Source organism: Diaphorina citri, unplaced genomic scaffold (assembly GCF_000475195.1).
Source record: "Diaphorina citri unplaced genomic scaffold, Diaci psyllid genome assembly version 1.1 scaffold42, whole genome shotgun sequence".
NCBI lineage: Eukaryota > Metazoa > Arthropoda > Insecta > Hemiptera > Psyllidae > Diaphorina > Diaphorina citri.
Window position 1 is genome coordinate 211251 of NW_007377479.1, and position 22828 is coordinate 234078.

At 38.4% G+C, this 22828-nt stretch overlaps 2 protein-coding genes across 3 annotated transcripts; both read left to right on the forward strand.

Moving 5' to 3' along the window:
* The first annotated feature begins 1717 nt into the window (after positions 1-1717).
* Positions 1718-13777, forward strand: LOC103514012 (probable GPI-anchored adhesin-like protein PGA55). Its single transcript, XM_026826868.1, has 13 exons — positions 1718-2295; positions 2414-2690; positions 2756-3095; positions 3394-4040; positions 4443-4562; positions 5198-5922; positions 6392-6574; positions 7251-7442; positions 8336-8742; positions 9312-9704; positions 10089-10146; positions 13009-13110; positions 13662-13777. Exons 1-13 carry the CDS (start codon positions 1860-1862, stop codon positions 13775-13777), a joined length of 3996 nt encoding a protein of 1331 aa, XP_026682669.1. The 5' UTR covers positions 1718-1859.
* Positions 13724-22113, forward strand: LOC103513825. 2 transcript variants are annotated; one of them, XM_026826984.1, is made up of 4 exons: positions 13724-13914; positions 15754-15917; positions 16083-16226; positions 21775-22113. In XM_026826984.1, exons 2-4 carry the CDS (start codon positions 15777-15779, stop codon positions 21790-21792), a joined length of 303 nt encoding a protein of 100 aa, XP_026682785.1. In that variant the 5' UTR covers positions 13724-13914; positions 15754-15776; the 3' UTR covers positions 21793-22113. The 2 variants fall into 2 exon arrangements, with proteins under 2 accessions (XP_026682785.1, XP_008476900.1); XM_008478678.3 differs by lacking the exon at positions 16083-16226 and having other exon boundaries at positions 13727-13914; positions 15754-15920; positions 21634-22113.
* Positions 22114-22828: the final 715 nt, after the last annotated feature.

Below are 22828 nucleotides of genomic sequence, written 5' to 3' on the forward strand. Positions count from 1 at the left end.
CTTGTAGAATCACTGCATTGAACATGGATATAGCTACCTACTACCTACCTACTCATGGAAACCTCACATCAATGAAGATTCACACTATTTATGTACCTACCTAGCTCGTACCTACATATTTTGACGGTCAAGCAATAGCTAATAATAAAAATAAAGAATAAATAAATTATTCCATTTTTTATATGTAACCACTTCTGTGCGATTTTTGTTCAGTGTTTTAGGTATTATTTGTTAAGTTGTTGTTTATTTGTTTTCCTGGTTTTTAATATTTAATTATTTATTTGTTCGATTATTTTTTCAATAAATTGAAGATTACGCCTGTGACAGTTATGTTCAATTAATATTCCATTTTCTGCATTTATTAATCTTTGATCAAGTAGTTTATAATTTATACCGCAGTACCTATTACATATTTACCCATTTGTTTTTGTTTTTCATTGAAGAATGCTTGGACAATTAGGTGTGTAGGTAATCCCGAAGTAAGTTTCCAAGCCTCAAATACTTACCTAGTGTGCACTTCTTGTGTGCAATTTTCTACGTGTTATTAAAGAAAAATAAAATATTCTTTTTAGAATTGCCAAACTTTTGAAGTGTTAGTAGTGTCAACAATTTTGTTTTGTTTAGATTTCGAATTAATTTAGAAAGAAAGTGGCACCTCAGTTCAAACAAAATATAATAATAAAAATGAAAATTGACACATAAAAAAAGAAAAAAGTTATTTGAAATAGGTACATACTCGTTTAATCTTGTGAGTTGTGCAAACAGGGAGTAGAGCCGCTTAGTTTGGCTGGGGGACTTTAAACAGGGAAAATACCAGCCTGAATTTTTCTCGCTAAAGAAAAGGGTTAAATACAAAGGGCATCCACTCGTCAAATTTGTAGTCAAAACCAAATGTCAGCCCAAAGCAATCACCCTAGGGCTGGTTGGGAGGCTGACGATAATTGCCGACCCCGTCTAAAAACGGGACAAGGCAGACAAAAGAAAGAAAGAAAAAAGTTGACTCCAATGAAGTCAATCAAGAGGTCCCCAAAGTACATGTTGGGTTTGATATTACTGGTCCGCCACTTCGAAAAGGTTAACAACCCCAGATCTATTAGTCAATTAGTGGAATAACAGAAATAAAACACGGCTCACATATTTGTCGGAATGTCAAATGGTGGAACGGTAGAATGGTAGGTAGATAACTACTTAAAAGAAAGCATAGAAATGAAAGATGGAAGTGATTTGAGAGATTCGTTTGAAAATATATGTACATCTCTTGAGTTTCGAGATCCAAATGAGCTTGATTGTTGATGAGTTTTTATGAATGACTTAAATGAGTATTTAGTAGGTACAGTACCTACATGGCCAGACCATGAACCAACTTGTATACCTAGTATTAGTGCATTATGTTGTTATATTGTACCTATTATTATGTACCTGTTGTAAATGAATTTAAAATAAACGAGAGCACTTTGAGTCGGATGAAGGCTCAATAGAAATTGTAGCTGAATTGAGTTCCAGATTTGAAGACGAAAGGAATTCGACGAGTGAAGAAAGAGAACTAATTGGAAGCACACATGATCAAAGTTATAATGAAGACCAAACAAATATTGGAGACGAGGATTTTTTCAGTTCTAATGAGCAAGCGAACTAATTGGAAGCACACATGATCAAAGTTATAATGAAGACCAAACAAATATTGGAGACGAGGATTTTTTCAGTTCTAATGAGCAAGTGAACTAATTGGAAGCACACATGATCCAAGTTATAATGAAGACCAAACAAATATTGGAGACGAGGATTTTTTCAGTTCTAATGAGCAAGACACCACAAGGGAAAACGGTATTTCTGCGTTGAATTTAATAAATACTGACGATATGACGAATTCATCTACAACACACATACCTGCATTCAGCAATCAAGACGAAAGCGATGGAATCGAGTCTGACAATTCAGAACCTCCAACTTCAACCATAGAAACAAAGAATATTCCATCGAATGAAACAACAGATTTTATAATAGAAAGACTCACAAATATCACAAGTCACTATCTGAAGAACTCCGGATTCAATCCAGACACCAAAGACATGGAGAGTGATGACATTGGTACAGATATAATCATACAATCTAACAGAAAACTTGAAAGTACGGAAGAGATATTAATACTAGAAAGGACGGTGAACTCTGAGGGCGAGCCTGATGATCAAGCACAGAATGAAAGAGAAATTACCGAGACTACTAAATATGAGAGAAATAATAGCAAAAAACAGGGACACATCATGAGAATCGATTTCAACAATGTTACCCTACCACCAGATATACAGGAGGAGATTTTAAAGCTGTCAAGAATATGCTACTAAATATGAGAGAAATAATAGCAAGAAACAGGGACACATCATGAGAATCGATTTCAACAATGTTACCCTACCACCAGATATACAGGAGGAGATTTTAAAGCTGTCAAGAATATTGTTGGAAAAGCCCGGACAGGCAATCGTATCATCTGTAAGCGACCGTCTGCCAAGTAAGGAGACTTGGTCAGCGTTCAAGAACGTTGAAAAAGTAACCAACAACAGCGAGAAGAAAGAAAACTTGTCTGTTACGGACGGGGATGTTCTTGAAAAGAGAAATACAACTAGTGATACAAATGCAACGAAATCGAACAGAGAAGAGTCAGAAGAAAGTAAAAATTCGGATAGATTGAAGAAGTAACCAACAACAGCAAGAAGAAAGAAAACTTGTCTGTTACGGACGGGAATGTTCTTGAAAAGAGAAATACAACTAGTGATACAAATGCAACGAAATCGAACAGAGAAGAGTCAGAAGAAAGTAAAAATTCGGATAGAGTTCTTGAAAAGAGAAATACAACTAGTGATACAAATGCAACGAAATCGAACAGAGAAGAGTCAGAAGAAAGTAAAAATTCGGATAGCACCGGAACAGGTTTGGATGCTCAAACCCAACAAGATCTTCTTTCGTCAAGCTCTGACGCTGGGAAGAATTCCGAATACAAAGTTCAGCATTTTGAACAGATAGAAAGTGAGCCAATTAGTACATTTACTGATTCTGTAGAAAACGAAAACAGTACAAATAACTCAGATGACAATATCCAGGATTTGAGAGATTCGTTTGAAAATATAAGTACATCTCTTGAGTTTCGAGATCCAAATGAGCTTGATTGTTGATGAGTTCTTATGAATGACTTAAATGAGTATTTAGTAGGTACAGTACCTACATGGCCAGTAATATCCAGACAGAAAGTCAAACTTCAATCTCACTACTAGATGGAAGTGGTGATGGTGTTCCAAATAATAGCAAAGAAGCCCTCAAGTTAGAGGAAAGTAGTACTGATGATATTACAAGTACTACAGAAGCAAGATTCGTAGGCGAATCCACTACGTCAATATCCAGACAGAAAGTCAAACTTCAATCTCACTACTAGATGGAAGTGGTGATGGTGTTCCAAATAATATAAGCAAAGAAGCCCTCAAGTTAGAGGAAAGTAGTACTGATGATATTACAAGTACTACAGAAGCAAGATTCGTAGGCGAATCCACTACGTTTCAAAGTGAACAGACAACTATTGAAGACGGTATCACAACAACTACAGAGTATTATGGAGATCAAAGTACCATGATAATGGAAACTACGACTGACTATATGACATCAACACAAACGGAATTTGATGGGACGACAACGAGCACAGATTCATATACAGAAACAACAACTAAACCAGGACCTGAACCAACTCAACCACCAACTATGCCTAGTAATGAATGGAAAATTGAAATAGTAACAAACCAAACGAATAATAAAGAAAACAACGATGATGGTATTGTTATTAAAGAATCTCCTAAAAGTAAAGGTCCTAGCGTGAGAGATACGTCATCCAGTGAGGAATCTGTTTCCAAAGTTGACCAGAGTGGTGAAAGTGGCAATTTCAACAATCAGGAGATACCAGGGTTATTACTCAATGATCAATTTCCATATTTACAACTGGGAGGGTTTCAAATTTCGACAGAAACTAAAACGAAAAATCGAACAAATACCGAAAACTTTATAGTCCTGTTAATAGAAGACTCCGCAGATGAGGTTCGCAATTTCGTATACAGATTCCGGCAGGAAATCCTGCATTATAAAGTAATCTCTGGTAATAATAGGTTCCTACCTTCCTACTGTATCTTCATGCAAATAATAATACGTCTTATCTCGGTACTGCATCTAGCAGAAACATTGCTACTTGCTAACATCACGGAAAAACGGAATTCTGATCTCAATTAGGTAGTCTAAATCAAAATTGAGTTAGAAGATGAAATTGTAGAATTGAACATACCTTGTTTATCCTGCTGGGATAGGACTGAAAAGTCAATTTACCCCCGCAGTCTAAAAAAGGTCTTCTATATTTCGACATATTATGGAGAACACATATTACAATTAGGTAGGTAAGAACACCTTGATTAGAAAGTTCCCAAAGGAACAGATAAAAATGAGTTGAACAATAAACAAATAATAAAGCAACTGATAAAAGATAATCAGCATTTGATCATAGTAAATCAAGAAACGAGCTCGAAAGAATCAACACCTTGATTAATTAAGGAAAAAAAAGAAACACATTACTATCACGTCACGTGAGATCTAGTTCAAGTTCACGTGACGTGATAGTTGTGTAGCTCTCCTGAACGAAATTACTTATGGAAAAACTTTGAACTACATCTTTCTGACTCCCCATGAGCTCACGTAATGTAATAGTAGTGTTTCTACCTTTATAGGTACCTTACATGATCATTAGTAATGTCATTACTAATGATGGAATTCCGGATTTTCTGATTTTTCATCATCATTACTTGGAAATAATGACATTACTAATGATTGTGTAAGGTACCTATTAGAGACCTAGGTCGGATGCTTTTTCCGCCACACACCTTTCGACTGTCTGACTATGAGTAGCCGGCATTCGATGCAATTTAGCTAAACTTCCCCTCTGTTTTCATTTCCAGACTGTATAGATGAGCGGGGTGGGGGTGTGTTCAGATCTTGGTCAAAGTTAGTTCTAAGTTTTACCTTGATGTTTATTTTGTAGTTAGTTTATCTGTATGTCCGTTACAAGATTTGACACTGGCGAAATCTGTAACACCTAGTACTTATCTATCTAAGTACCTTGTATTTAATGGTGGGTCCAGACTTGTGCAATGCAACATGCAATGCAAGAATCAACGGAAGAAGAAACGATAGACAAATTTGCAACCGAATTAGCTAAAATATTGAACCAAGAACCTTTTGAACATAAAGAACTAACGACGAAAGACAATTTTGAAAGTACAAATGACGCAAACTTTGAATATCCAAATGAAAATAGACTTCAACATGTTGAAGCTCGTGATTTAGATCCTGTGTCTACAGGAACTGTATATGAAGACAACAGTGTTAATCTGATGAATGAAGTAACAACTAATTCAAATAGTCCCATGACACATGGTGAAATAAACAGCAAAGAGAGCGAAGGAGTTCAGTCAAATGAAGATTGTTTGGAATGCTCAGAACTAAGCGTGGATACTGAAAAAAGAAGAACTGACAGAGGAAGTGTCAAACCCATCAAACTTATCGAATATGATGCCGATAATTTTTTTGACAAAGATCCTGGGTTTAGAAATTTCAGAGTAAATAGCAAACAAACAAAATTCCTGCGAATAGATGGTAGCAACAAAGAATTGAAGAACAAAACCGGCTCTGACCATAATAGAGGCAAGCCTTCCACCGAATATGAAAATGTTCCTAAACAAGATGGAATAGACATACTGGAACAAACAACTCTGGAAGAATTAAATGAAGAGCAAAATAATGGTTCCGTTTACGAACATATTGAAAACGAAGACTACATTGTAGAAAAAGAAAACATGGAGGGATTCACTCTTGAATCTCCGCAGTCTTTGTTTGAAAGGTGTATTAAGTTACATTAGCTCTCCTGAACGAAATTACTTATGGAAAAACTTTGAACTACATCTTTCTGACCCCCATGAGTTCACGTAAAGTAATAGTAGTGTTTCTACCTTTAGAGACCTAGCTCGGATGCTTTTTCCGCTACACGTTTCGACTGTCTGAGCATAAGTGGCCGGCATTCGATGCAATTTAGCTAAACTTCCCCTCTGTTTTCATTTCCAGACTGTATAGATGAGCGGGGTGGGGGTGTGTTCAGATCACTGAAAAAAGAAGAACTGACAGAGGAAGTGTCAAACCCATCAAACTTATCGAATACGATGCCGATAAATATTTTGGCAAAGATCCTGGGTTTAGAAATTTCAGAGTAAATAGCAAACAAACAAAATTCCTGCGAATAGATGGTAGTTCCATGATGCAATGTGAGATTGTACTTAGAGGCAATGTTAAACTTCCCCTCTGTTTTCATTTCCAGACTGTATAGATGAGCGGGGTGGGGGTGTGTTCAGATCGGGTGAGTTGGTGCCCCGGTTTGGCCCGTGTGAGGAATGCCGGTGTACGGACGGTACAGTGGTGTGTTCAATGATGCAATGTGAGATTAAACCCGGCTGCCAAACCATTCAGCGGCCCAACCAATGCTGCCCCGAATTTAAATGTGGTAAGAACACCATGTTAACCAGTGAGCTCATTAAAGTATAAATAGAGGGAGAGTTTATGGAAATCAGTCTATTTAGAGAACAAATTACAAAATAATAAGTTTGCTTAGCACATTGCATACACAAGAAGATACCAGGCGTTCATACAAATTTCTCTTCGTGGCGTTAAATTTTGTAGACTTTGTGTAGGTAGGTAATATAGGTATTTTAATTTCTAAATTTATCAATGAACTGCAAAAACATGCATTTTATTAATGATCTCAAAGGGATTTTTCTTTTCCTTGCGAAATTTCTAGAGTACAAAATAATAAGTTTCCTTAGCACATTGCATACACAAAAAGATACCAGGCGTTCATACAAATTTCTCTTCATGGCGTTAAATTTTGTAGACTTTGTGTAGGTAGGTAATCTAGGTACCTATTTTAATTTCTAAATTTATCAATGAACTGCAAAAACATGCATTTTATTAATGATCTCAAAGGGATTTTTCTTTTCCTTGCGAAATTCCCTTTAGGAATGAACTATTCATTTCTCGGCATAGTCACAATTTGGGTCGGGGTTGTCTGTGAGAGTTTTTTTTTCCTCACTTGAAACTTTTTGATTCTTTTTAACTTAAATAAATAACTCCCCATTTCTTTAATAAATTTCATTCCTGATTATCGTTATTTTGGATTGCAGAGTGCGAGCACAATGGTAAAGTGTACAACAACGGGGAGAAGCTGAATTCAACCCTAACACCATGTCAGGTGTGTTACTGCAGGGGCGGCGCTCTCATGTGCACCCACTTCACCTGTTTCACCCGGGATGACTGTCAGGGGCGGACGTTGCCCGGGACCTGTTGCCCCAACTATGACCATTGTCCTCCACTGGGTAAGAAATGTATCATTTGCATAATGTAATGATGGAGGGCTCCGCAACTCTGTGATTTTCCATTTAAATTTTGAAATGGAGGGAAAGTAACTGATACAATTCACTTTCCCTTCGTATCACTTGCAGCTCACGACTAACACTGCGCAGCTGCGTTCAAGAATGCGTTCCACACTACATACACAACTGATTATCAGGGGCTCATAAAATTGGACGCTCAGCAAGCAAATTGTAGCAACTCAACATTAACAACTACTGCAACTAGTCATACAGGGGAAGAGAAAGAGAGGAAGACCGGAACTGAAATGGACAGATAAGGTTTGGGGAAGATTTGAGAGAGAATGGAGTAGTCGTTAGATAGGAAGTAGGAACCCGGAACCTAGCACTTACGCTACCAATCAAGCATACTAGGCTGTCTTTTTTTTTCCCCCCCCATTAGGCGCTTTAACACTTGCGTGTCGTTCGCGCCGATAGGCTGTCTTGAAGAGCGCACAATCTTAGTTTTTCTTGATGGGCTTGTCAACCAAATCTTGACGTTCAATGTCCGGCCTAAAGCAACCCTTCGGACTGAAAAGGACACCCCGAGTACCTAGACCTACAATTATAATTATTTATTGAGCTATTATATTAAAATCTCAAATTATACCTCACACTCATGTGGCACATGTATGATAGATGATGCGATAGCTGTATTTATTATAGGTAAATAGCTGTATTATAGGTACATAGGTACCTACATATTATTACACCTAGTACCTAAGATTGATGAGAAATCAATAATAGGAGTAATATCAATAATTATTGTGGATATATTTAGATCATGACGCTAATACCTACATCAGTAAAAGAAGAATCCAGCATGGACAGTTAAACAAAACATTTTTCTCTTTTTTCAGATTTGTCGAGAAAAGGCGACGATCCCATTCGGAACACGAAACGAGAAATGCAACCCTGGTTCATGACGTCACCCATTCCACCCTCATCGACCATCTCAGCGGTGGAAGTCAACACAACATCGGTGAACGAACACGAACCAACAGATCTCACGAGTCTGAATACTGAGGTTAATGAAGACACAAACACAACTCATGGTGAAGAGTCAACCGTTGATAGCTACGATGAAGACAACACAACCCATGTTGACGAAATGGGAACAGATACTACAACGGATCTCACCGAAGTTGCAACGGAGTACAGGGAAATCGATGTAGATGATGCTAACACAACAATAGAACCTGCCAGTGATATGAACTCTACAGACACCACAGAAACTGTAGTAGACTCTACAGACAACACAGGCATGGTAGAACTACAAACACAACTCATGGTGAAGAGTCAACCGTTGACAGCTACGATGAAGACAACACAACCCACGTTGACGAAATGGGAACAGACACTACAACGGATTTCACCGAAGTTGCAACGGAGTACAGGGAAATCGATGTAGATGATGCTAACACAACAATAGAACCTCCCAGTGATATGAACTCTACAGAGAACACGAAACGAGAAATGCAACCCTGGTTCATGACGTCACCCATTCCACCCTCATCGACCATCTCAGCGGTGGAAGTCAACACAACATCGGTGAACGAACACGAACCAACAGATCTCACAAGTCTGAATACTGAGGTTAATGAAGACACAGACACAACTCATGGTGAAGAGTCAACCGTTGACAGCTACAATGAAGACAACACAACCCATGTTGACGAAATGGGAACAGACACTACAACGGATCTCACCGAAGTTGCAACGGAGTACAGGGAAATCGATGTAGATGATGCTAACACAACAATAGAACATGCCAGTGATATGAACTCTACAGACACCACAGAAACTGTAGTAGACTCTACAGACAACACAAGCATGGTAGAACCAGAAGACGGCGTAGATGATTACAACGAAACATCGACAAATGGATCTGACACAAACGAGACTGATGACAATACTTCGACACAAGTACATGAAACTAGTACAGGGAATATGAGTGATATTCAAAGTGAGCTCATGGAAAACTTTACTGACACTATAACCGAAGGGCAAAAGGAGTTGGAAGAAAACCATTTTGGTGATTATGAAACAACGATCGATCAGTCGGATGAAGGCTCAACAGAAATTGTAGCTGAGTTGAGTTCCAGATTTGAAGACGAAAGGAATCCGACGAGTGAAGAAAGAGAACTAATTGGAAGCACACATGATCCAAGTTATAATGAAGACCAAACAAATATTGGAGACGAGGATTTTTTCAGTTCTAATGAGCAAGTAAAGTTCCCAAAGGAACAGATAAAAATGAGCTGAACAATAAACAAATAATAAAGCAACTGATAAAAGATAATCAGCATTTGATCATAGTAAATCAAGAAACGAGCTCGAAAGAATCAACCGCAAATTGTAGCAACTCAACATTAGCAACTACTGCAATTAGTCATACAGGGGAAGAGAAAGAGAGGGAAACCGGAACTGAAATGGACAGATAAGGTTTGGGGAAGATTTGAGAGAGAACGGAGTAGTCGTTAGATAGGAAGTAGGGGTAGGATTAAAGAAAGTAACGCCGCGCACTGGGCCCAAATAAAATTGGGAAAAGGTACAGTAAAAGAAGAATCCAGCATGGACAGTTAAACAAAACATTTTTGGCTCTTTTTTCAGATTTGTCGAGAAAAGGCGACGATCCCATCCGGAACACTAAACGAGAAATGCAACCCTGGTTCATGACGTCACCCATTCCACCCTCATCGACCATCTCAGCGGTGGAAGTCAACACAACATCGGTGATTATTTACAATATTATCTGTAGGGTAAAAGAGAGGGAGATGTTTGACAAAGAAGTGCACTTTGAAAGTTGCACCCAGCTGTGATTGGACAAAAAGTTCAATTTGTCAAACTTCTTGACTTCCTATTGGAACAAATCTTACGTTAACACTCTGACTGCTTTTTTTACATTTTGAAAATTAACAGAAGAAACCTTTGACGAACAAAGTAAATTCGAGTTCAATACCTGTCAAAAGACATATGTAGTTGTAGGTATTTAACACGTAAAGAAAATTTGGTCATTAGAGGGCGCTGATGGATATCTGTCGAACTCACTTCTCACTTCAACATGAAAGGTATAGGCAGTTAGGGAAGTAGAAGGGACTGACGAAGTCTAAAAAGTACATTTTGAAAATTAACAGAAGAAACCTTTGACGAACAAAGTAAATTCGAGTTCAATACCTGTCAAAAGACATAGGTATTTAACAAGTAAAGAAAATTTGGTCATTAGAGGGCGCCGATGGATATCTGTCGAACTCACTTCTCACTTCAACATGAAAGGTATAGGCAGTTAGGGTGTTATTCAATAGTCATATTACGAGTATCTATGTATGTACACATACATATTATTTATTATTTACAATATTATCTGTAGTGTAAAAGAGAGGGAGATGTTTGACAAAGAAGTACACTTTGAAAGTTGCACCCAGCTGTGATTGGACAAAAAGTTCAATTTGTCAAACTTCTTGACTTCCTATTGGAACAAATCTTACGTTAACACTCTGACTGCTTTTTTACATTTTGAAAATTAACAGAAGAAACCAACCTTTGACGAACAAAGTAAATTCGAGTTCAATACCTTTCAAAGACATAGGTATTTAACACGTAAAGAAAATTTGGTCATTAGAGGGCGCCGATGGATATCTGTCGAACTCACTTCTCACTTCAACATGAAAGGTATAGGTAGTTAGGGAAGTAGAAGGGACTGACGAAGTCTAAAAAGTCAACGCACTGACTAAGGCTAAAAACAGCATTTAGCGAAGAACATATAGCATCGAACTTGTAGAACATATAGCATCGAAAATCGAAAATTTCAAACCGCATGGATTTAAGAACATAGTTTTTAGCCCAAATAGTCCACTGAAAAAAGTAGCTTTTTTTCAAAACTCACTTACTCAGTCTTTAGACATTTCTACCAGTGACTCACTCTTTACACATCTCTACCACTGACATGACAGTCAGAGTGTTAACATGTTCTTGTCCATTCTAGGCTAAAAAGTCAACGCACTGACTAAAGCTAAAAACAGCATTTAGCGAAGAACATATAGCATCGAACTTGTAGAGGGTAGCGAAAATTTCAAACCGCATGGATTTAAGAATTTAAAGCTCTATGCTCTCCACTCCTCTCTGTTTTTAGCCTAAATAGTCCACTGAAAAGAGTAGCTTTTTTTCATAACTCACTTACTCAGTGTTTAGACATTTCTACCAGTGACTCACTCTTTACACATCTCTACCACTGACATGACAGTCAGGCTAAAAAGTCAACGCACTGACTAAGGCTAAAAACAGCATTTAGCGAAGGACATAAATAGCATCGAATTTGTAGAGGGTAGCGAAAATTTCAAACCGCATGGATTTAAGAACATAAAGCTCTATGCTCTCCACTCCTCTCTGTTTTTAGCCCAAATAGTTCACTGAAAAGAGTAGCTTTTTTTCATAACTCACTTACTCAGTGTTTAGACATTTCTACCGGTGGTGACTCACTCTTTACATATCTCTACCACTGACATGACAGTCAGAGTGTTAACATGTTCTTGTCCATTCTATTTGAGAACGGGAAGCGTATTTATTGAGTAACATTGGGACATAACATTGCACGTAGACGAAATTGATTTGTACATTTCGCATTTCGCATTATGATCGGCAAGTAAATAATGAAGTGATCTGACTCGCAGCAAGACAGGAGGAAGCATTGGGTAAGAAACCTCTTCGAGAGTAACATTGGGACATAACATTGCACGTAGACGAAATTGATTTGTACATTTCGCATTTCGCATTATGATCGGCAAGTAAATAATGAAGTGATCTGACTCGCAGCAAGACAGGAGGAAGCATTGGGTAAGAAACCTCTTCGAGTCTTATCAGAACTAAAAAAATCTGGTGTGAACATCACACGACTTTCCTTATCCTATTAAATGATGCTTATTTGAGTGTTCTTTTACCCTAACTTTTACAAGGAGAAGAATTTCGTTAGAGACTGTATGAAAAACGAATACAACGAATAGCAAAAAGTGAAGTACGAGTAGGTACATATAGTTTTCTTTTTCCATACAACTCAATAGTTAAAATGGGCCTTCACAAAGTTACCGTACCGAGTCTTCAATCAAGTATTTGTTAACCGAGTCTTCAATCAAGTAATGTATCCTTGTTATGAGATAGCTCTCGATGGGATTTTGATAAAATTTGGTCAACACTAGGGCCGTATCCAGGTTTTTTATCGAGGGGGAGGGGCACAAAGGTCCAAACAGGGATGTACCGGGCGACGGATGCTCCAAATATTCGGAGCCCGGCCTACAGTAATGGAGCGAAAATAGGGGGGCCCGGCCCCACCTAAATACGGCCCTACACACTACATAGCGTTCACAAAGGGAAATATTGGGGGTCTTTTCTGATGAAATTCCTGTGTGCGGAGTCCAGTATGTAGGACTATTGCCCCCAAATATTGGTCTATCCTCGCAGGGACGCGTTTTCTGTGTAAACAAGATACCTTCTTATGGCTTCTAAAGCTACTATATCACTTCTCATACTTCCAAACAAGGACTCGAGGACCGCAAGAGGCCCGCGTACTCCGCGCCAGGAGAAAGCTGGTATCTGGTTACGTTCTCCTGGTGCCAGTGGAAGAAGAATTTCGTTAGAGACTGTATGAAAAACGAATACAACGAATAGCAAAAAGTGAAGTACGAGTACAGATAGTTTTCGTTTTCCATACAACCCAATAGTTAAAATGGGCCTTCACAAAGTTACCGTACCGAGTCTTCAATCAATTATTTGTTAACCGAGTCTTCAATCAAGTAATGTATCCTTGTTATGCGATAGCTCCCGATGGGATTTTGATAAAATTTAATCAACTCTAGGGCCGTATTCAGGATTTTTATCGAGGGGGAGGGGCACAAAGGTCCAAACAGTGATGTACCGGGGGACGGATGCTCCAAATATTCAGAGCCCGGCCTACAGTAATGGAGCGAAAATAGGGGGGCCCGGCCCCACCTAAATACGGCCCTACACACTACATAGCGTTCACAAAGGGAAATATTGGGGGTCTTTTCTGATGAAATTCCTGTGTGCGGAGTCCAGTATGTAGGACTATTGTCCCCAAATATTGGTCTATCGTCGCAGGGACGCCTTTTCTGTGTAAACAAGATACCTTCTCATGGCTTCTAAAGCTACTATATCACTTCTCATACTTCCAAGCAAGGACTCGAGGACCGCAAGAGGCCCGCGTACTCCGCGCCAGGAGAAAGCTGGTATCTGGTTACGTTCTCCTGGTGCCAGTGGGAGGTTCCAGGCCACAACCGGACACATCCTGATCTGAGCATCTTACGCTCAGTTACCTCGAGTAGATCGACCCAAGTTGTCGTTTTTGTCAAAGTGCGATTTTAGGAGAAGTGTGTGCTCTGACACTCAGTCTCTTGATCCGTTTGTGTTGACTGTTTTGTTATCGAAGGTAAGAACACTCTTTTTAGCCCGTCCTTCCTTTATTATTACGATAGTAATAAAAAAAGGTATAGTGGACGGGCTATTGTATTCGTTTCGGTGTCGTCAGTCGGTCTGTCTGTCCCCTTAGAAGGACTTATCCAAACTTGGTCAACCTATATATCAAATTAAAGGTATTTTTACGAGGAACACGAAAGTGGTGGTGCAAATATTGTACAGAAAACCAAAAAGCCAGAAAACCAAAAAAACTGGTTTTTGGGGGATTTTTTTCGCTCCGCCCCGCCAAGTCAAGAAAATTTGACCGCGCTACTAGAGATATTATACGCGACCGGGAAAGTAGCCGTTTTCAGGTAGTTGTAGAGGGACAACTACAAATGACGGAATAAAACGGATTGCGTGTGTGTGTTGGTCAAAGTTAGTTCCAAGTTTTACCTTGACGTTTATTTTGTTGTTAGTTTATCTGTATGTCAGTTACAAGATTTGACACTGGCGAAATCTGTAACACCTAGTACCTATCTAAGTACCTTGTATTTAATGGTGGGTCCAGACTTGTGCAATGCAACGTGCAAAGCATTTCTTTGCATTGCACAAGTCTGTTGTCGAGGTAGTGGACGGGCTATTGTATTCGTTTCGGTGTCGTCAGTCTGTCAGTCTGTCTGTCCCCATAGAAGGACTTATCCAAACTTGGTCGACCTATATATCAAATTAAAGGTCTTTTTACGAGGAACACGAAAGTGGTGGTGCAAATATTGTACAGAAAACCAAAAAGCCAGAAAACCAAAAAAAACTGTTTTTTGGGGGATTTTTTCGCTCCGCCCCGCCAAGTCAAGAAAGTTTGACCGCGCTACTAGAGATATTATACGCGACAGGGAAAGTAGCCGTTTTCAGGTACCTAGTTGTAGAGGGACAACTACAAATGATGGAAGAAAACGGATTGCGTGTGTGTGTTGGTCAAAGTTAATTCTAAGTTTTATCTTGACGTTTATTTTGTAGTTAGTTTATCTGTATGTCCGTTACAAGATTTGACACTGGCGAAATCTGTAACACCTAGTACCTATCTAAGTACCTTGTATTTTAGAAATACAAACAATTGATGGAGAAGCCAAAACTCCCATGTCTCAAGCATTGCACGATTTGCACACCGAAGGCTTGCACACCGAAGGTCCTGTGTTCAAATCCCGACATAATATTATTATCAAGTTATTATCTAATTATCAAAAATAAAGGAGAAATTTCAAATCAATCAATCAATCCGGTTCAATGAGTGGAGGCAAAAAAGAATAATTAGAAATGACCAGTGGCAGTTTAGAAGTGTAAAAAGATTATTTAAAAGCTTAAAAGTAGAGAATGGTTTGTAAAGAAGGTGCTTAAGTCATACTGTACCCATAAAATTGTGCAGAAATTCCAAGCTGCATCACATCTCATTAAAGGAACCAACAGAATTAGGAAGGATTGTTTTAGGTTAGAAAGATCTGACCTAACACACATCTTAAAAGCCTGAGTTGGGTTAGGCCCTCCCGTGTCCGTGAGATATCTCAGGGTGTTAAAAGATTCGACGCCCAGAAACTGAGTTAAGTAAAACAGGTAGCAAAGTGTCCGGGATTGTGTCTACAGCAGCAAAAAATTATGTCCCCTAAATATAGAAACACACGACAATCACGTCACGTCACGTCACGGGTTCCACCTTAACTTTTGTCTGATAAAGCTAATGCTAAACAGTTTCTTTCATTTTCAATTGGCCTACATTCTTCGCATAAACCTACCAACGATTCCATCTCTCTTCTCATTTCAGAAAAGCTTTCTGCCAAATCAAAACTAACTAGCCATTCCATCCCTCTTCTCGTTTCAGAAAACCTCCAAATCAAAACCACCATGTCCCGTACCCTCCTGCCCGCTCTGTGCACGCTTGCCTTCGTCGCCCTCGCCCACTCCTCACCTCTGCCCCAGAAGGAAGGCCAGTTCTTCACCAACGAAGCCATCCGACAGGCCCAGAACACCCAGCTGATCCCCCAGGGCTATTGCACAAGTCTGAACCCACCATTAGAAATACAAACAATTGGTGGAGACGCCAAAACTCCCATGTCTCAAGCATTGCACGATTTACAGGATAAAAAGGAAATTCAAAATACCACATAGTATGAACATCAAAACCTCCATGGACAAGTGGGCATCCCCCAGGGCGCCGAAATCCAGAAGGTCCAGGAAGGCATCGAACTAGCGGCCTTCGAATCGATTCCCGGTAATCAAAGAATCAATTTGTACGAAATTTTCGGCGACCAAGTCCCTCCCGAGGTTGTGAACAATCTGCAAACCCAGGTTGACCAGATTGGAAGAAAAGTGGGCATATGACAGTAGGCTTGCACACCGAAGGTCCTGTGTTCAAATCCCGACATAATATTATTATCAAGTTATTATCTAATTATCAAAAATAAAGGAGAAAATTCAAATCAATCAATCCGGTTCAATGAGTGGAGGCAAAAAAAATAATTAGAAGTCACCAGTGGCAGTTTAGAAGTGTAAAAAGATTATTTAAAAGCTTAAAAGTAGAGAATGGTCTGTAAAGAAGGTGCTTAAGTCATACTGCGAGTGGAGGCAAAAAAGAATAATTAGAAGTGACCAGTGGCAGTTTAGAAGTGTAAAAAGATTATTTAAAAGCTTAAAAGTAGAGAATGGTCTGTAAAGAAGGTGCTTAAGTCATACTGCTGGTGGAGGCAAAAAAGAATAATTAGAAGTCACCAGTGGCAGTTTAGAATTGTAAAAAGATTATTTAAAAGCTTCGTAGATTCGTAGAAGCTCAACCCGTCCTTTGGGGCTGGCCAGCCCCTACACCTAAGCCTCAATTTGGGCTTTTTGTGTGTATTTAAAAGCTTAAAAGTAGAGAATGGTCTGTAAAGAAGGTGCTTAAGTCATACTGCACCCATAAAATTGTGCAGAAATTCCAAGCTTCATCACATCTCATTAAAGGAACCAACAGAATTAGGAAGGATTGTTTTAGGTTAGAAAGATCTGACCTAACACACATCTTAAAAGCCTGTTTAAAAGCTTAAAAGTAGAGAATGGTCTGTAAAGAAGGTGCGTCATACTGTACCCATAAAATTGTGCAGAAATTCCAAGCTTCATCACATCTCATTAAGGGAACCAACAGAATTAGGAAGGATTGTTTTAGGTTAGAAAGATCTGACCTAACACACATCTTAAAAGCCTGTTAACCCAATTAAATAATTTCGCCAAAAGCAATATCTAGATCTACTCATTTTGGTTACCTTATATCTTGTTTTTAACCCTCATATGGCCGTGGCTTCATATTGAAGATAAAGCAAGAGCAAGTGGATTAAACAATCTGATTTGTTTAGCAATCCATTTGTCAAGGGTTTAGGCATTGCCTTGCCCTTGGGATCAATTTAATTTGAAGAAACCCATTGGCCAATTTTCATCTACTTGGTTTAACGGAAGGAATTGTAAGCATGAATTTTTGTCATAAATGTCTTTCTCCAATCAAACGCCTTGCTAAGTTATGACATGATTTGAACCTCCAACCTCCAGATCCGAAATCAACCGCACTAACCACTGCACCACTGCACTGAGGCTGGTGCCTTTTTCGAATCTTGTTGCCAGCCTAGTTAGCTTAGTTGGTAGTGCGTCTGCCTTGTAAGCGCTAGGCCGCGGGTTCGATTCCCGCCCGGGGTGGATTTTATCCTGATGGGATAATGTTCGTTCTCGGAACGGCTGGCTTTTTCCTATCCTGTCTTCCTTCTCTCTTCGATTTCGGGACGATAAGACCATAGAAGTTACAGTTCCCTCTGTCAAACCTCTTTAAAAAAAAAAATAATCGAATCTTGTACATTAGATAACGCTCTTTATGTTTCTCTCCCTGTAATATTTCATAATAGGAAAGTTCTTCTCTTAAGCCTTAAGCCGGGTCAAGTTACTAATCGGGTTAAATCTCGCTTCTATACAAGTAAAGACTACACAAGATTGTTTCAGAGCCCTCAGGCGTTCCTCTGACATAAAACTTGGTTTATTAAACTACTTTCTAGCACGAGTCTTATCAACTCTTCTACCTTAACAATCACCCGGATATGAAATAAGGAAAAGGAATAACAAGCTGGGTCCGTCCCTCCGGGAATTTTCTAGCCCGTAGTTTATTCGATCGTGATTAGAGAAAATATGTACCTACCTAATTTGTTTAATATTCAGTTTATTATCATTCTTGATTTGATTTTTTGATTTTACTTTCATGTAATGATTTAAATATATTCTTTTATGAAGAAGTTTTTGATTTGGGTCCAACAGTTTTTACATAACCGTTGTCCTTTTATGAGGTAGAACTAATAATGTGCTCCGTAGATTGGTGTATGCTTAACCCATCCTCTAGGGCTGTTTGCCCCTTTTGCCTCTACACCTAAACCTTGGAGTGGGCTTTTTGCGTATGAAGTAAACCTAATGGCCTCTGTAAACTTTAAATCAACTTTATCAGCTGTTGTACAACTACAATATTTACTTTTATTAAAGTGTGCCAACTTCAATATTTGCTCATCACCTGTGAACCTGGACATAGGTAATTACATTGTAGATACTTACTCAGTATTTGTAGATAGTCCACATATTGCTGGTTGATTCCGGTTAATACATGGTCACCTATGGATATTAGTGTTATTAGCTGTCCGATAATATTATGTACCTACATTCTTAGTCACCTTATTATAGGCAGTATAGGCTCGTAAGCACACGTATTCTATCCTTACTACAGGATTCATCAAAAGTCAATTTTAAAATAGGCATAAGCCATTGGTCAGCCTAGACTAAAGGAACTCAGCAATGCATACTAAATGGGAGTTTTGTCATCTCCACTAATGTTTCTATAAAATGGGATTTTGACATCTCCGCTAATAAACTATGTTTGTATGAAAGGGGGGTTTTGACATCTCCACTAACTGTTTCTAAAATAAAACCATGTAATGACTTGGCAGAAGGTTTACCTTTCACGTACGTAGACCTTTACAACCTATTTAAGGTGTTTTTTTTTTCTTTGAAATTATAAGTTAATTAAATTTTTCACCCTTACCTATAGATTTCTGGACATATTTCAATTACTACCAATTTTATCACAAATGAAGTTATTTTAATTTCAAAAAATGGTCTAGCCCTTCTAGGCCACAGACAGACCCTATAATAGTAAAACACATACATGGGTACACAGATTTCTGAGGTACTACAACACAGCAGTTACCAGATAATTACAGAACCGATTAGGTACCTGGCTAACAATTACGTTACGTCAGGTTCATAGGCTGAAACCCGTCTTTTGCAATTTATTCAAGTCACTAATTACATAGAATTACAGAAGGTAGGTGGTAGTTATATCTGTGTTCTAGTGACACCAAAGTATTTTTCATAGTGTGAGTCTGTCAGTTAATGTCTTACAGTTTACTAGCATAGGTGATTGGAGAACATCTTTATCTGAATTGTCTTGGCTCTTAAGGTGCGTATTTTTCCCTTATTATCTATGTGTTTTTCCACCATCCGTCGTCATCATCGCGTCGATGTAAAACTTAAAATTCACTTCGTTCGTCAATTTATATTTTATAGGTGTAAAAGTGGATCATAAAACACAAGTGTCTTGGCTCTTAAGGTGCGTATTTTTCCCTTATTATCTATGTATTTTTCCACCATCCGTCATCATCGCGTCGATGTAAAACTTAAAATTCACTTCGTTCGTCAATTTATATTTTATAGGTGTAAAAGTGGATCATAAAACACAATACATAAAATTTTAAATATCATTATATTCTTTATTATATTATGATCAAATTATTATGATTGTTAGCCTACAGTTTAAACATATTGGTAATACGGTATGAATTCGTTACTTATACTTACTTAACCAAGTACGTACACACTTATTTGTATACAAGGCACCTACTACATATGTATGTTATGTACCCCTTATTATCTATGTATTTTTCCATCGTCCGTCATCATCGCGTCGATGAAAAACTTAAAATTCACTTCGTTCGTTCAATTTATATTTTTTAGGTGTAAAAGTGGATCATAAAACACAATACATAAAATTTTAAATATCATTATATTCTTTATTATATTATGATCAAATTATTATGATATAGCCTACAGTTTAAACATATTGGTAATACAGTATGAATTCGTTACTTATACTTACTTAACCAAGTACGTACACACTTATTTGTATACAAGGCACCTACTACATATGTATGTTATGTACCTATAAACTTAAGTTGTGCGTATGTCGCGTACATAATTTATTATTTTAGCCCAGTCAACATGTTACGATTACGACACACAACACAATGCTTATCATAACGATGCGTTATTAGCCCAGTCAACACGTTACGACACAGGACACAATGTTTATTGTTAACGATTTTATAATTGATTCGAACCGCTTGAAAGTTTTGGTCGTGAGGTGAGGGAAAGGAACGTGTATGGCACGTTGCATAACTGAATTTTAAATATCATTATATTCTTTATTATATTATGATCAAATTATTATGATTGTCAGCCTACAGTTTAAACATATTGGTAATACGGTATTAATTCGTTACTTACTTATTTGTATACAAGGCACCTACTACATATGTATGTTATGTACCTATAAACTTAATTTATGCGTATGTCGCGTACATAATTTATTATTTTAGCCCAGTCAACATGTTACGATTACGACACACAACACAATGGTTATCATAACGATGCGTTATTAGCCCAGTCAACACGTTACGACACAGGACACAATGTTTATTGTTACCTAACGATTTTATAATTGATTCGAACCGCTTGAAAGTTTTGGTCGTGAGGTGAGGGAAAGGAACGTGTATGGCACGTTGCATAACTGAAACATATTGACAGGGGGATACAGTACGGAAGTAATGGAAAGGTACTCATGAAAAGTGGATTCCCTCGAGGCTTGGAGTAATGCAGGGTTGGGTTAGGCCCTCCCGTGTCCGTGAGATATCTCAGGGTGTTAAAAGGATTGGACGCCCAGAAACTGAGTTATGTAAAACAGGTGGAATGACTAGCAAAGTGTCCGGGATTGTGTCTACAGCAGCAAAAAATTATGTCCCCTAAATATAGAAACACACTACAATCACGTCACGTCACGTCACGGGTTCCACCTTAACTTTTGTCTGATAAAGCTAATGCTAAACAGTCAATTGGCCTACATTCTTCGCATAAACCTACCAACGATTCCATCTCTCTTCTCATTTCAGAAAAGCTTCTGCCAAATCAAAACTACGGGTTCCACCTTAACTTTTGTCTGATAAAGCTAATGCTAAACAGTTACTTTCATTTTCAATTGGCCTACATTCTTCGCAATAAACCTACCAACGATTCCATCTCTCTTCTCATTTCAGAAAAGCTTCTGCCAAATTTCAAAGTTATGCCTCCTTTGCCTCCTATGCCCGCTTATCCCGTACAAAGGACGGGTCAACCACTAGTGTTGTATAAGAGTGATTTTTTTAATAGCGCCGCAGTCCTTTTTTGCAATTTTGCATGCTCTTTTTCTTTACTTTATCAGTTTTGTGATATTTATTTTATTTTTAAATCCCAAATCTCCCGGCACACGTAAGGCGCCCTCGCGGCACACTAGAGACCGCGGGACACAGATTGAGTAGCACTGTTTTAAAAGAAACACCCATGATGTTATGAACTGGCTGATGTGAGGATGCGAATATGTATCTGTCCCCAGGGGGCCGAAATCCAGAAAGTCCAGGAAGGCATCGAATTGGCGGCCTTCGAATCGATTCCCGGTAATCAGAGAATCAATTTGTACGAAATTTTCGGCGACCAAGTCCCTCCCGAGGTTGTGAACAATCTGCAAACCCAGGTTGACCAGATTGGAAGAAATTAAAAGGTCGCTTGAAAGCCAAGACTGTCCTACAACTCTCGAAGAATCTGTATACATATCAAACTAATGTACCTGTTTGAGACCATCCAAAGACTCTCAATAAAACTGTATATCAAACTGTTTTGTAGAGAAACATGCGTCCATGTTCAAACGGTCTGACATACCCCTCTGATTGAACTTCTATGGAACGTCAGATTTGTTTCTCCAAGCACCCGCATACCCTCTATCTTTCATTTTATTTTTAAGGACCACCATTCCCAACCTCCCATAGATTCTAGTGGTAGTAGATCCTTATTCTTGTATATCTGTCATATCTTTTGTATTTCGGTGAGTGTTCAAACGGTCTGAGATACCCCTCTGATTGAACTTCTATGGAACGTCATATTTGTTTCTCCAAGCACCCGCATACCCTCTATCTTTCATTTTATTTTCAAGGACCACCATTCCCAACCTCCCATAGATTCTAGTGGTAGTAGATCCTTATTCTTGTATATCTGTCATATCTTTTGTATTTCGGTGATGGAAAATTTGATCAGAAGTAGAAGTGAACTTTCCTGTAAGAATTGGAATATACATATGATGTAGAATAGTTTCTTCAGTAAGTGTTTAGAGTTAGACAGATGCCTACCACAAGGGAGGATAGAAAATGATTGGAATATACATATGATGTAGAATAGTTTCTTCAGTAAGTGTTTAGAGTTAGACAGATGCCTACCACAAGGGAGGATAGAAAATGGAATTGGAATATACATATGATGTAGAATAGTTTCTTCAGTAAGAGTTTAGAGTTAGACAGATGCCTACCACAAGGGAGGATAGAAAATGCCATATAGACCATTGTAAAAAGAATATTTTTCATCCAATGTACCAAAGAATTGAAAGGAGACAACAATGCCGAATGCAGTTGGCCAGCCAGCCACCCACTATCAGGTAGACCTGACAGGAACGGCTGAAAAGGTCCGTCTGTCAGATCTACTTGATGAGCACACACTGTCAGGTAGACCTAATCAGGTGTACCTGTCGTCAGGTCTACCTGATA

Excerpts from the sequence above, each read along its gene's own strand:
- LOC103514012 (XM_026826868.1), top strand. The coding sequence starts at position 1,860 with ATGACGAATTCATCTACAACACACATACCTGCATTCAGCAATCAAGAC. Across the intron at positions 2,296-2,413 it reads CAACAATGTTACCCTACCAC|CAGATATACAGGAGGAGATT; the intron begins CAGATATACAGG and ends TTACCCTACCAC. Across the intron at positions 7,443-8,335 it reads TGACCATTGTCCTCCACTGG|ATTTGTCGAGAAAAGGCGAC; the intron begins GTAAGAAATGTA and ends CTCTTTTTTCAG.
- LOC103513825 (XM_026826984.1), top strand. The coding sequence starts at position 15,777 with ATGTCCCGTACCCTCCTGCCCGCTCTGTGCACGCTTGCCTTCGTCGCC. Across the intron at positions 15,918-16,082 it reads ACACCCAGCTGATCCCCCAG|GGCGCCGAAATCCAGAAGGT; the intron begins GGCTATTGCACA and ends GGCATCCCCCAG.